Below are 14,880 nucleotides of genomic sequence, written 5' to 3'. Positions count from 1 at the left end.
GAACCGTAGTGAGAGAGGCCAAGCATAGAATGAAAGACAGATGGAGAGGACGAGTTTCTGGAGACATTGTTTCGTGTGAGACAGAATGATAGTTGAGAGACAAGAACAAGAAATGCCTCAGATACAGTGGCGGCAGTCTGAGATTGAGCCCAGGATAAACTGTTATTTCCCAAGAACGGAAAGTACATCAGGCCTCTGAAAGAATCAGAGACAGACACGGAGTTAGAAGGAAGAGCGAGAGATAAAGTGTGATACTCATGATATCTGCAGGTGCTCTCAGTACAGCCACGTGGAGGCAGGCCAGCACACATCCCCACGTGGAGTCTCGCTGTCTTTTTCCAGTCTTTCTCTCTCTCTCGCTCACTTTTTCCTGCAGGCTGAGCCTGAAAAGTAGTGCTCCACAGACCTGCCACAACAGTCTCTGAGTATTTTACGAGCCCAAAACGTAGCTCTCTCATTATACGGTTGGCAGGTGTGGATGTGGCAGGGAAGATAACAGCCTTCCTTGTCTCTACTGACTCACAGCCAAAATCAACTGCACTCCCTGCTACTAAAATTATGATGATTTAGAAAAACCATTTACGAACCTGAAATCTAAAACAAGACATTATGAAACAATTCCATTTGATTTGCATGCTATGCAAATTATAGTATTTTTATACTTCATAGCACCGTGCTCTAAAGTAATAAGTGACGACTGCATGACGTTTGAGTTTTACTGTCACAAGCAGCAGCTGTTAAAGGCTTAAAGCTGACAGGTTCAACTCAACAGAGAGTCTCCTCAAACAAAATAAAGCTGTAGTCCTGTAATCCTGAATAGAGCCATTTTCCATCATATCAAGAACTGCATCTTAGGATTCTAAATGCCCTCAACTTTGCAGCATTTACAGTATAAATATACAAACTATGAAATGTACATAATCAAATAAAGCATGCTTTGAATGAATGACATCTGTTAAAACCGCTTAAATCATCTTGGTTTGATCAGTACTGATGTGAATAAAACATCTGGGTTGTTTGAGCATTTTAAAGTGATTGTTTTAATTAAAAATTTGTCATTTCACAAAAATCTGGAGCCTTTATACAGACAAGTGAAGGCTGCTCTGAGTGAAGGCAGATTTATTCATGCTCCAAATTATGTGCAAAAGCACAATGCTGCATAAAAGCCGTAATAAAATATGCTGCTTTATTTCAGTGTAAATTAAATGCAGCATCAGAGCTACCATAATTGAATTCCATAAATTCTACATGTATTAAGCACATATTAATAATTTAATTATTTTAAGCATCAATTAAATAACATTACTCTAGCAATTTAAATTCCCATGTAAATGTATTTATGCTTCATTAAACAGCCTCTTTTTAGGAATTTAAGCCACTTCGGGTGCAGCTTCTATGCCGCCTTTGCAGTTTAAAAAATGCATTAATTTTATAAAATGTGACCTTGTCTGTGAAAACCCAGCTAAAGTCATTTTTGGTGATTTACTGTTTTCTATATAAAATCATCCTTCATAAGGTAAAGAACATTCTGTGAAAATGTAACATTTATATCTTTATTACTGACTGAGTAAGACCATGTCAAATATTGAAATCATAGTAAAAATTCCAAAGTTCATCATAATACTAGGGCGAAACTGTGGCAGTGTATCTGTCACTTGATCCAAACTTCATCCCACATTTATCAGAGACTGCGCCAAAGGTCTGAGACAAATTCTGCCTTTTCAAACATTCAGTTAGTTTGTATACGTTTTCCAGCTTCGGGCTTCTCTATGTCAAAATATTTAGTTTTTGAACATAAAGTTCCTCACATCAATCCTTTTTTTCCAGTTCTACAAAATAACCTCATTCGAGCTCATGCTTCCATTTAAACACACATTCTCGCAAATGTCTACTCACATTAGTTTTGCTGGTGACGGAGAAGGTGGCTCTGCTGGAGAAGCGTGTGGCGGTGGGGCTGGAGGCAGAGCCGGTCAGAGCTGCTACGCTGGGGGCCGCAGACGGTGGAGACTGATGCCCCACGGTGCTGCTGTTGCTCTGTGGTGGTGCCGATCCTTCAGTGAGAAGTGCGCTTCTGTCACACACCGACCCCGTAAGCATCTCTACCTGTCGGGTTAGGGCCTCTAACTGACCCCTGAGCTGCCGGTTCTCCTGCTGCAGCTGTGCCACGGCCCGGCCCAGAGGTCCACTCACATTAATGGCCTCTTCTAGTCTCCGCTCGATGCCCAGCTTGAAAGCACTGACGTCCACATGGATCTCACGTACGGCATCCCGCAATGTGGTTTCATAGCGGGCCAAAGCGGCACACACAGTCTCCCCTTCCGGAGAGCCTTCGGCCACTGATGCCAACGGGCCTGCATCCATCTCCACTATGTGTCCAGGTACCTTCCTTTACAGTCCTACACCTGTCTCTGATATTTCCCTCTTGAAATTGTTTAAAGTCCCAGATCCTATAGAAATCCAGAGGGATTGACAACAGTGACCTGTGGAGACAAAAATGAGTCAGAAACAAACTTTGTTTCCTGATCTAATGAATAAAAAACATCTTTAAATCTCACCCAACTTAAAAAAGTACAGTAGAAAATGTTCAAATTGTGAGTGTTTGAGTGTTTACAGACCTTATGTTTCAGTATGATTTATCTGCTGTGAGTGTCCGAGTGTGTGAGTTCAGCCCACCGTGCTGTTTTAAAGTACAGCTCTCACAGTCACGTTAACCTCCTACTACTTCTGCAGCACGGGGGAGGGAGCAGAGAGAGGGAGGGAACAAGAGAAAAGAGGAGGAGAGATAGAGCTCCACTTTATCCCGGCTCCCCCTCTTTCTTTCCACTGTATTTGTATTAATCTCCACTTTCACAACACAGTGCTCTGTCTCTGCTCTCTCTCTCTCTCACACTCACTGTTCCTCACTCTTTTTTTTTCTCCTGACAGATAAAGGCCACTGCTCACATTTCTCCAGCTCAAGCATGTCCCAATGTCTCAGCGGTGCTATATCAGAGAGGAACAGTCACGCCTTTTGTTTTTTTCTGTCTCACTTTCGCTGGGTTCGGAGTGTGGTGCTTGAGGTCAGGATAAAGACTGCACTCTTAAAGTTTTAAAGTGCCTGCTTACACTGTAAAAGTGTGACAATATGCGGTTTAAAATGTCCTGACAAGTTTCCAGCAGCAAGCTAATTGCCTGTCAGCACTGAATGTGAAAATTCTGTGCGATGTGACACAATCACATCCAGTCTGTAAATATTATTTAAAGATTAATGTACAATTATGAGGTGTGAGATTTTGGGTTACCTAACGTGTTGCTGCAGAAATAGAAAGTTGCATCATGCAAACAGAAGAAGTGTCTTATGCTCACCAAGGCTGAATTTATTTGATAAAAAATGCATTAAAAACAGTAATATTGTGAGATATAATTACAATTTAAAATAACTGTTTGAAAATGTTATTTATTCCTGTGATGGCAAAGCTGAATTTTCAGCAGCCATAACTCAGGCTTCAGTCTCACGTGATCCTTCAGAAATCATTCTAATATGCTGATTTGCTGCTCAAGAAACATTTATCATTATCAGTGTTGAAAACAGTTGTGCCTCTTTATATTTTTGGGAAAACCTTGATTTTTTTTTCAGGATTCTTTGATGAATAGACAGTTCAAAGGAACCACATTTATTTAAAAAATATTTTTTTGTAATGTTAGAAATGTCTTTACTGTCACGTTTAATAAATTAAAGGCATCCTTGCTGAATTAAAAAAAACAAAAACAAAATCACATTAAGCTGCCTGCCAAAACATTTTAGAATCCCGCCTTCTCATTTGAATACAATAGCTGAACTCATTTCAAATGAATAAACAAAGAGGTCATTCCCTGGAGAATCCTCCTCTGTACTTCCTAAGAGTTCAAAGTCTTGTCCTTTCCAAACTGACCTTGCGTCCTGTGATGATCAATCAGTGTATAGACAAAATGGGGGCCGATTGGATTTCAAGAGTTTGCTGTTTAGGGTGAATAGAGGGACATAATGGATCTGGAGGAAGTGGGCTTGTTGTGTTTGCGTCTGTGTTTGTCTTTTGTGGGTGAAGGGATGAGTGTAGAGCTGCAACAGAACCCCGGCAGAGCAAACAGGCCTAATCACATAATGAGGTGCAGGGGGGCTCTGGGTTGGACTAACGGCCTGTAGCACAACCAATGAGTCCTGGCCAACTGACTGAAATAACTTTGCATTCCAGCCCACTGTTTACTGTAAACACTGGAAGCCGCGGGAGAGCGGAAGTGATTTATAGCTGTACACACTGGGCATGTGCTCATCAACTTTACTTAACAGAGCTCTGAGCGAACGCAGGAAGAAAATGCCACGCTGAGGAACAAGATATCTATTAATCTTTCCTCAAGACATCTTGATCTAGACAGATCTAAACAGAGGTCCCCCCCCCAAATATGATTTCCATCTTGCAATGATGTCAGACTTTCACGTCAGGCATGGGTTGTAAATGTCTCTCGGGATCAGCAACAGGCACATGGAGGAACAGCACAACGTCGTGCTTTTCCCTGGCAGTTTGTTATTGTATCGAATGCAGCCACCATTTCTTCCCTTTTGCCCTTATCTGATCCTGAGATACATGATGGTGATTCTGAGAAGTCGAGCAGAATGGATCAGACACGCTTTTTGGATCAGTAGCGCCGAGACAGACCAGTGCAAGACCTCACATGCTCACGCAAGATCTGTTCACTCTTATCTGAGGAGGGATCAGTGACAGAGATAACCTGCACAGGTATTGCAACACTGATATGAGAGAAGGATGTGACCAAGACAAAACTATGACACAACTATAACTTCTTCCTAAGGAGTTGCTGAGCCCCAAGGATCTCTGGGTGTTGGGAAATGGCAGCTGACATACAGTCCTGATATGACTCACCAAATTACACTGTAAGATTATGTCTGATTTAAACATACTCATGCATACAGTCATTGTGACAAATTTGTACGAGATTAACAAGTCAGATAAACAGTCATGAAAGACTGTTTTGTTTATTTTTAACACTTTTAGCAATCATGCAATTATGTTGAACTTTCTCCATAGTTGTTATTTTACAAACAAACACTGCATGCTTACCACAAGCTATAAAAGGTTTGCATTATACTGTACAGCTTTTCAATTGTTTCCTGAGTAAATAGGACAGCATCGGATGTTCAGGTTTTTTCTGCTACTCTCATGTTGCAGTTTTTAACACAAAAACAAGTTCTATGTGAACAGCCCCTTAAACCAGTTTAAGGGGCCTTTAACGCAGAATGCATTTCTGTGTTGAAATAGAAATCTTTTGTAACATTATAAATGTGTTTACTATCACTTTTGATAGGATTTAATGCATCCTTTTTGTTAGTTTTTTAAATCACATTAGGTTGCCTGCTAAAACATTTTTGAATCCTGCGTTCAGATTTAAATACAAGAGCTGAACTACTTTCAAAGTACCATGCCAATTTAAAGGACTTTCAACACGTTTCAGCGTTGAAGAACACTAGATGTTGGGTAGTGGAATGAAGGTCTAGAGACATGTCTTTGGAACTTCTTTTAACTTGAGTGCAGCTTTTTAAGAACGCCTTGTCATGAGTGAAACACTGCAAAAGAAGAAAGCGCAGTGGTCAAAGATGTCTTGCACATGTTTACATAAAAAACAATGGAAAATGAGTGCAATGGAATGCAAAACCAAGTTCTGTGTCAACAGCCCCTAATACCTTTGCAGCCCAACAATATGCCATAAAGTGACAAGCTATAAAATGTAATCACGTTAATCAGGTTGTATCTTAACAGCTGTGGCCCACACCAAAAGCTCACTGGAATCGAAGAATATATAATCAAAAGACATGGATGGAGAGAGACTGATTGGGGAAGTTGAGAATTAAATAATGTGTGACAAACTGACAAATCCCTCAAGTTTTACAAGAAAACCATAAAAAGCATGGCATTTATTGAAGCTTTTCGGAAGTGTCAAAAAAAAAGATATGTGAACAACTTTACGCTTTTCAGCTGCAATGCATTAGTAGTGCAAGAAAGCGTGCAAACAGGGAAAAATTATCTGATTGGCTATGTTTGGTGATTGATTGCTTCATGTCATGCCCCATTTCTGCTTTTGGTGCTGGTTTGCTGGTCTTAGCTGGTTTAAGCTGGTCTCCCAGCCTAATTAGTTGACATGCCTCTAGCAGCTGAAACAAACTAGCTAAGAATGTTTAAGCTTGTTTTGCAGCAGTGAAGAGACATTTTTGTGGAATCATGTAAAAAATCTTTCTAGCAATATTAACTACTTTGACTTATTATAAATGGATCAGTGGTGCCCTCCCAAAATAACCAGTCTGGCCTTATTCGAAAGAATGAGGCATGGTGGGAAACATGCAGTAAACAGTCAAGTTAACCACAGATCATGAATTCTATGTCACTAAACTTTAACACACACCGGGTGAACCACTAAGGCTTTAGAGCACATGGTTCTTTAACCACATTCAGCCGTGATGACATAGACTGAAACTTTTCCTGTTCACATTGAGAAAATGTCAACCCATCAGTCTAAAGGCTGAAGTTTCATCCTCAGTTTGAGCGAACCAATGCCCTGCGAACCCTGTCTGGCTTTCATCTGCTGTTGACAAACCACCGATCCTTTTAAAAAAACAAAAGCCCATCTATTTCACCACGTGTAAGCTGTGGGTTTCCTGAAAACAAGTCTGCGTGGCCATTACATCAGAGTTTCCATGGGAACCCAGAAGTCCAAACACGTCCAGAAGAATAACAGCCAAATCATGATGTCATAGTCACTTCAAAGTCAATTTAATTAAGTGCACATTGTGCCAAGTGAGAGAGAGGGGGAGTGCGAGAAGCAGACGAGAGAACAATAAAACTGATTTAAAGTTATTTTTGTGATATTCTTGGCATTTTCTCAGAGGCATAAGCGGATCAATTTCTGGCAGGCTGCACCATGACGTGAGTTATGGTTGAAATGTGACTATAATGCATATCTGAACCAGAGGTGATTGATTTCATGCTCTCACAAACCATTCACATACTCACACACATCACTGAGATGGACACCGAACGGCCAGTCTTGTCCACTCTGGTGTGACAGTGTGATCCTCCAGCTGAAGAAATGCCCTTATGCTGAGGAGAACGATGGGGTTGAAAGGTGAAAAGAACAAGGATGTGGAGGAGGGGGACACATTCCCCAAATCCCAGCCGACCTCCTGAGATGACAGGAGGATAATTACAGCCCCGTTTGCTCTGAACAGCCAGGATGGGCTGACTGAGCTGTACTCTGTGCTGATCTCCACTGCTGCACACACACATAAACAGCCTCTTTAATCAATCAAATACATACGCACATAAGCATGCCTAAGAGGAATATGAGATTACATCCAAACCACATCAGAACTCACCGCAACACAATTACCCCCTGATTCAGTGCAGTTTGCTTAAACCCTTCGATCAACACTGTACTTAATCTTGTGTAGAAACGTGGTCTAGTGGTCTACTGGGATGCCTTTACAGTGGAGAAAGTGATTCCGACTTCATCTCATCCATGAAATGAGCCTCGTCTTAAGTGGGCTTTGTCTTTAAAAGGAATAAGTAAACAGAAACTATTGTGACAGTGCAGAGTAATTACATCCACTGCTCAATGACTTAATATTCCGTTTGGATTTAGGCTGAGGTTTGTTAATATTTATTTACTTAATGTCTCAAAATCACAATTTCCTTCCAAATTAAACAGGCTGTTTGTCATTCTGGTGTAAACTAAGCTACATATTGCCCAACCTTTAAAAAGAACAATGGGGAAATTATAGTGCTCAATGAAAGCTGTGGATCATCTCATTTGGATTACATTAAGGGTTGAGAGAAGATCCAAAAAGTTATATCGTTCTACAAATGTGGGGAAAAAATTACAGTGGAGTCCAAAAGTTTGAGGAAAATCTGGGATTTATTTCATTTATACCCTGAAATGAAAATAAATATTTAGGATTGTGGCGTTAAATAAATATTATTAAATATTTCTAAGACTAAATCAAATATGTAAATTTGTGCCATATGTCCTGTTTCCATGGATCATCTCAGATAATATGATAATCAGGGTTTACACAAACTTGTGGATGTCAATGAATAAATTATTAAACTTAATTAAATGATTTAAATGGTTTTAAAACAAAAAACAAATTATTATTCAATTCAACATCACTCATGTTGTTATGCTGATATAATTCAAAGAAAATTAAAAAGAAAAGAGTTAAAAATAGACCTCATTACTTTTTACACTACTGTTCAAAAATTTGGGCTCATATAAGATAAAAAAATACAAAAATAAATAAAACTTTTATTTAGCAAGAGCACATTAAATGGATCAAAAGAGACAGTTAAGACTTTTATATTGTTTATGCTGATATAATTCAAAGTAAATTAAAAAGAAAAGAGTGAAAAATAGACCTCACTATTTTTACACTACTCTTCAAAAATTTGGGCTCATATAAGATAAAAAAAAAATAATAATAAATAAAACTTTTATTTAGCAAGAGCACATACAAAAAATACACATACATACATTTATACAAAAAATAAAAAATTCCAATAAATGTTGTTGAACTTCTTATTCATCAAAAATCCTGAAAAAATCAGCACAGATGTTTTCAATACTGATAATAAGAAATGTTTTTTGGGCACCAAATCAGCATATTAGAATGATTTCTGAAGGATCATGTGACACTGACTGAAGACTGCAGCTGCTTTACAATCATAGGAATGAATTACATTTTAAAATATATTAATATATATATAAAAAAATGACATTTCAAAATATATTCAAATTTAAAAAAACTGTTATTTTAATAATTTCACAATATTACTGTTTTTCCTGTATTTTTTCATTAAATAAATGCAGCCTTGGTGAGCACAAGAGACTTCTTTCAGAAAAATTAAAAAATGTTACCAGACCCAAATATTTGAACAGTATATGAGTGCAAGCAGAAAGTAAAAGCACACATAATAAATGCAAAAACTTCTTCACAAAGCTGCAGCCCCTTCCTGAGAAGCAGGAACTATCAGTCTGCAGCCCATGCCAAGAATAATACTTTAGCAATGATAGATTTTCTAGGAAGCAAGTAAGAGTGATGTAATCGAGGCAACTCAAGCCAAAACACATTTTCTGTCATATCCATCTATTGTTTCTGCAATCTGCTCTGCTGTACCGAAACTCAGCTAAAACCTCCCAGGCTCCTTTGCCCTACAGCAGCCTCATATTGCATGACATCATCCTGTCTCTTTAACCGTTAGAAGGTGAGGCCACATAGTCTTTAACGCATGCACGCACGCACACACAGACACAAACATACACAACAGTGCACTTGGAAAATCATCATTGGTATTAGTGTTACCATGCTGAGAGTGATGAGCTGGGATACGTGTGCTCCTCTGGAGTGGTTTGGACAGCGTAATAATGGGCTTATTTGACCGTGTTCCTGATGAGAGTTACATGAGCTGTGCAGAGAATGACCATTTTGGTTTCTCACTCGAGGGAAGAAAAACATATTTTTTCTATTAGTGGTTGATGTCAGCATGTAGGCTACGATAGTGGTCTAAAGTGGAAGAAAAAAAATTGTCAAAACATAAAATGAAAATACGGATGTGCATATTTTTACTCTACATGTCATCTGGTTCCATAATGCATTTTATAACTGCATGTTTAAGAGAATAAAGGCTCCACCAGTAATGGTTTGAACTCAAGTAATCGTAAAAAATAAATACACATAATATAATAATATTAAATTATAATCAGTGTTATTTAGTATCCTCGAAATTCTATAATATTTCGAAATATTTATATTTTCTGTTAATTTTGCCATGTTTTTTGTTATTATTATTATCTTTTTAAATAATATGTCTATATTCATTTTTATTTCAGTTTTAGTTATTAGTTATTTGGTTTAGTTATTTTAGTACCTCAAGTTAAACTAAATGAAAATGAGAAATGTTACCTTGGCAAATAGCTGAAATAAAATAAGTTTAAGTTTTTATTTTATTTTGTTACAAAACAACAAGTTTTTTTAAAATTTATTTATGGTTTTAATTAACTACAACTATAACTAGATTATATTATAATTAACTCTAATAATATAATATAATATAATATAATATAATATAATATATAATCAAAGCTAAAGTTAAAAAAGCAAGAAATTCAGTTGAATGTTTCTTATTTGATTCATTCAGGCGCCAGTTTCCAATACTGCTTATTTCCAAGTGCTGGATAAACAGTCAGCCAAACAAAGGCTTGTGTGAGAGCAAGAGAATGAAAGCCCCTGCAAAATCTTTCATTTGGTGTGAGCACATAGTCGACCATATATATCTTAAAATGATCCAAGTTGCATATATTTGATAACAGATTTGATTTTACGCGAGATCCTAACGTTTAACGTATGTCGAGATGACACTGTTTAAAAAAAAAATCATGCGTGATCTGCTTAAATGCAAAAATTATGCACATACTCGAATAGCAAGATAGTAAATTTTAAAATGATCAAGATAAGGTTAGCAGGGAAGACCGAAAATATCTAACGTTAGTTCATTCGCCAAAAAGTGCAGTTAGGGCAGTTAAGGTAAATCAAGATCGATCAAATAATAAAAATAGTTTATGTTTAAGTCTACATCAATTATAAATGAAGAAAATATCTTACCTTGTATAATCTCCTCATCTGTTCTTCATTAATCTTCCTTGCTACCGTTGAGTCACCGTCGTCGCGCCCTAGTCGATTTGCCGCCTTCAGTTTAAAAAAAAAAAATCTAATATGCGCATGCGCAACATCTGCATTCGCGCTTTACTGCAACAAATTAGGTATAGTTTATGTAATTTGATCAGGTTGATTTCGGATTCATTACGTTCATGTTGAGAAAGCGTAATTCGGAATAATAATAATTATTTTATACTTTTTAAAATATACTTTATTTAAATTGTTTGCTTCATTTCAATTACTGGCAAGAATCATTTATTTGAGTGTAGTAGGAGGCTCAATAAAGCGAGTCATTGCTACATATATGCTATACAGCATAGAGAATGAGAGCCTGTGAGTATATGGGTGTTTCTTTAGTACTTTTGGACTTGTTGACCTGTAAAAATGAAACACAATTTTCAAACTCAAAAGTTTAATTTGTCTAGTAACACATAAATGTATCACAGGACAATTCTGCCATTTTTGTTGTCATGAACAAATCTCATTTCCACCACATCTCAAATCACCATTCTGCGGTGGAATTGATGGGGATATAAATGACATTTTTGTAAAACAATGGCAGATTTCTTTGTTTTGGATGAGCTGATTTCATTGCTAGCACTTTATGTGTCCTTAATACAAACAATTGTATCATAATTGTAATTTGTTTTTACACTTTTTGCATAATTTGACATTCATTTTTAAAAATTGTATTCATGGATCAAATATCTCTCAATAACAATGTTGTCAAACATTACAACTGAGGGAGAGTCATAATGTGGGTAAAAAATGTATAATCTTCACACAATAAATGTTTAAACTGTTTTTATTGTTTATTTCATTCTTTATATAGACTTTAGAAAGTAGTATTCATAGTAGTCTCGAAACACTAACCCCCGGTTTCACAGACAAGGCTTAAACCTAGTCCCAGACTAAAATGTAAGTCTGAGCTGTGTCAACTGAAAGAAACTTGCACTGACTGATCTTAAAATATATCAGTGTCTTTGTTTTGTCTCAAGATGCACACCAGTAATGTTTTTTCTAAGGCATGTTTATGAAAAATTACTTAAATGTCCTAATTGAACTATGGCCTAATCCTGGCTTAGTCTAAGCCCTGTCTGTGAAACCAGGCCTAAATGTTATTGATCTAATTGTGATGATTCATCCATGTTGTTTAATTTTTAATTTACAAAAAAATTATTTGACCACATAATTTTTAATTTAAACATCAGTGACTGACAGACATATACATATATACTAGACTTCACCAGAGTTTGCATTCAGATCTGCCTCCATCCAATCAACAACCACCCTACACTTTTTTTTTTTCTTTTTCCATAATCCATTTCACTCAAATGTATGTCAAAAATGAATACAAGATCTGTCACTATTTCTGTAACATCACAACTTGAGAAAAATCAACCGCTGGGAAAAGTGCCCATAGTTGAAGAACCACCCCATTATGCCCCTCACTTATTTAATAAATAATGGACATTATTTATTGATTTTGTTTAAATTATTTTATTATATGTGAATAAAGAGACTACAAGATACTAGCAAAGTGTAGGGGACTGGATGCCGGGTACAATGATCAAATGTACAGTTTAGAGGCCTATATGTAAAAAATATCTGACCATGGAATGTTGCAACTGACCAATCACAATCGAGCATTCCAGAGAGCTGTGCAATAAACGTATACTACTCCATGTTAAATGAAAAGAAAGAACACTGAGGCGTGCAACAGAGGCGCCAGAGCTATTGATGACTGTGTCTAAGTGCAAACACACTTGATTGAGCTGACAGAGGGACACAGACGCTAACATGACTAATGGGAGAAAGATAAACAGTGACAGAAAAGACAAGACAAGGTAAAGAGATAGAGAAAATGACTGGCCCCCAGTAGACCTGATAAACCGGTGTGGATGACTTCACTTCCCGGCACTAGGTCCAGAAGGCATAGGAGGAGATGGGGTCAGGGGAGGTCAGTGGACAATGAGGCTTTTCCATTCCTACCCATTTTAATGGCTGAGAATCTGCCCGACTGACCCTTCTCGTGTAGCGCTGCAGGGGAGGGTGTCTGATCCTGACTTTTGACTTCTCAGCTGGTCTTCTCTCCCAAAAGGAATCCATTTCTTCAGTCAGTTCAGCGCAAAACACACCACATCATAGGAATCAGATTACAAGCAGGAAAGCCATCAAATGCAGGGTATGACATACTTTACCAACAAACCACGTTTTTGAATCTTGTACATTCACGGACAGTCACAAACTAATAGGAGCTCAGCAGGGGAACGTCTTTGGGATCGTAGTTCACTGGTTAGTCTAAATCCTCCCTCACTGCGGATTCCTACAAAATAACAGATGACATAAAGATGGCTGCCATTAAATTACAGTACAGAGCTGCAATACAGAGGCGAGCCATGTGGATGTTAGAGCTATCACTCAGTTTGTGGCGTCAAATATTTCTGAAGCTCACTTTCAGCTGACAGCTTCATCTTTAATCACCTCTGTGTCTGGAGAGCCAAATGACTGAAGGAAAAACTTGGCGATATTTCCTGGCAAGTCCTCGGAGAACTTAATCATATATGGTCTAAAGCTCTGAACGATTGCTAAGAATTTTAGTACGTCTGTTCCATGACATCATGACTGAGTGCGCACGTATGCACATATGCTGCCCAATTTTCTAATAAGGAAAGCTGTGTGCATGTGTGCGTAGCGGTACGTGATTTTTCCTCTTATCTTCAACCCTTTAAATGTTTCAAAGGTGTGTTTTTGTTTCAGCTAAGCACTTTCATCAGGATTTGTTTTCTTAGTTGGCATTCATTTAACATGGATCCACAGGTTTGTTTCACAGAAGGTGTGGAACAATTACCCTTTCTGTTCTCCCACTCGGTTTCTGTCTGTGCTGTGCCTTACAGAAAAAAATAACAATAACAGCCTTAGGGGATGTGTTTTAGGTAGGCCTATATGTTGCGTGCTTACTGGCATAAACCAATAAACACCACACCAAAGCAATGGCTGCTGAGATACAGTAAACTATTATCGCCTTTGAGCCCCTTGAGCCCATTATGTCCCACAGCTATTTTCATTCATGTCATTCTCATGCTTCCATGTGTTGATGTGTTGGATCCCCTTTCAGACAGACTTCCAGCCTATTTAAACATAGATCTTCAGACTCAGTTTTTCTCAGACTGATAATATTAGAAAAGCATCTCCCCACAGGCTCACTGTATAATCAAATGCATATGAACGTTAATGTTATATTGAATATAAATTCACCCTCCATTTTACTTAATTTTTAAGGATGCATTGAGTTCATTCTATTATTTAAAAATAAATAAAAATAAATACATACATAAAAAATAAAAACAAATGTGACATTTAAAATTAAAAAATAATAATAAAAACCTGACTGAAGGTTATAAAAAACTGAAACAGAAGTGAAACAAGTAGTAGGAAAGAGGAGAAATAAAAAGCGATACTTATCTGCTATTCGTTGTTTATTTTATTTTAAAGTTTACATTTTTGGTTTATGCATTAGTGGAGAATGTGCTATGACATTTCCATAACACTCATTTTTCTATGATCTAATGAGTGTCACAGTTATCAAAATGGTATAAATCATATTCCAGATGCTAAAATGTTTACGTCTGTGAACGCACTAAATTACACAGCCATAAACTTGTTTATATCATGGTGGTATTTATACCAAGTATTTTATTGCCAGAGCAGCTCGCCCACTTATCCCCAACGTCTGTAAAGATGAACCTCTCTGTAATTCACTTTAAAAGAACCTTAAATCATGTATCTGGTTAAACCTCTATTTAGAGCTGGACATCCCTACTAACTGGACATACCAACTATGAAATGGCAATGACGTTGATGTCTAGCAGATCGGCATCCTGATCTTTCCTACACACGTATCAGTGGTCTTCATAGGTGTCATCAGGTGCTGAGAAGACGCAATTTCTCAACCAACTATCTCACACAATAAAAATACTACAAGTCATAGTGTCAGCTAGTCTTGGCAGCGCTGGCCAACGGGAAAAATCTGAGCATAGAGATGCAAGGAGGGTGAAAAGACAGTAGCGATAGAAAAGAGAGAGTGAGAGAGGGTAATGACAGATTGTAATGTAAATGTAAGGGGTCCGATTGAGCATCTA

General features: G+C 37.5%; 1 protein-coding gene across 1 annotated transcript in view; it reads right to left on the bottom strand.

Annotated features, from left to right (window-relative positions):
- Positions 1 to 2,700, bottom strand: part of LOC107744803 (smoothelin-like protein 2) — an 18,387-nt gene extending 15,687 nt beyond the window's left edge. Inside the window, exons 1-2 of the mRNA XM_016558630.1 lie at positions 2,616 to 2,700; positions 1,893 to 2,480 (exon numbers count right to left, since the gene is read on the bottom strand). Of these exons, the coding sequence (XP_016414116.1) occupies positions 1,893 to 2,361 (469 nt within the window). The 5' untranslated portion in view covers positions 2,362 to 2,480; positions 2,616 to 2,700. The remainder of the gene's footprint in view (positions 1 to 1,892; positions 2,481 to 2,615) is intronic.
- Between the last annotated feature and the right edge of the window lie 12,180 nt (positions 2,701 to 14,880).

Source organism: Sinocyclocheilus rhinocerous, unplaced genomic scaffold, assembly GCF_001515625.1.
Source record: "Sinocyclocheilus rhinocerous isolate Xijiao unplaced genomic scaffold, SAMN03320098_v1.1 scaffold738, whole genome shotgun sequence".
Lineage (NCBI taxonomy): Eukaryota > Metazoa > Chordata > Actinopteri > Cypriniformes > Cyprinidae > Sinocyclocheilus > Sinocyclocheilus rhinocerous.
This window is presented reverse-complemented; position numbering and strand designations above follow the sequence as displayed.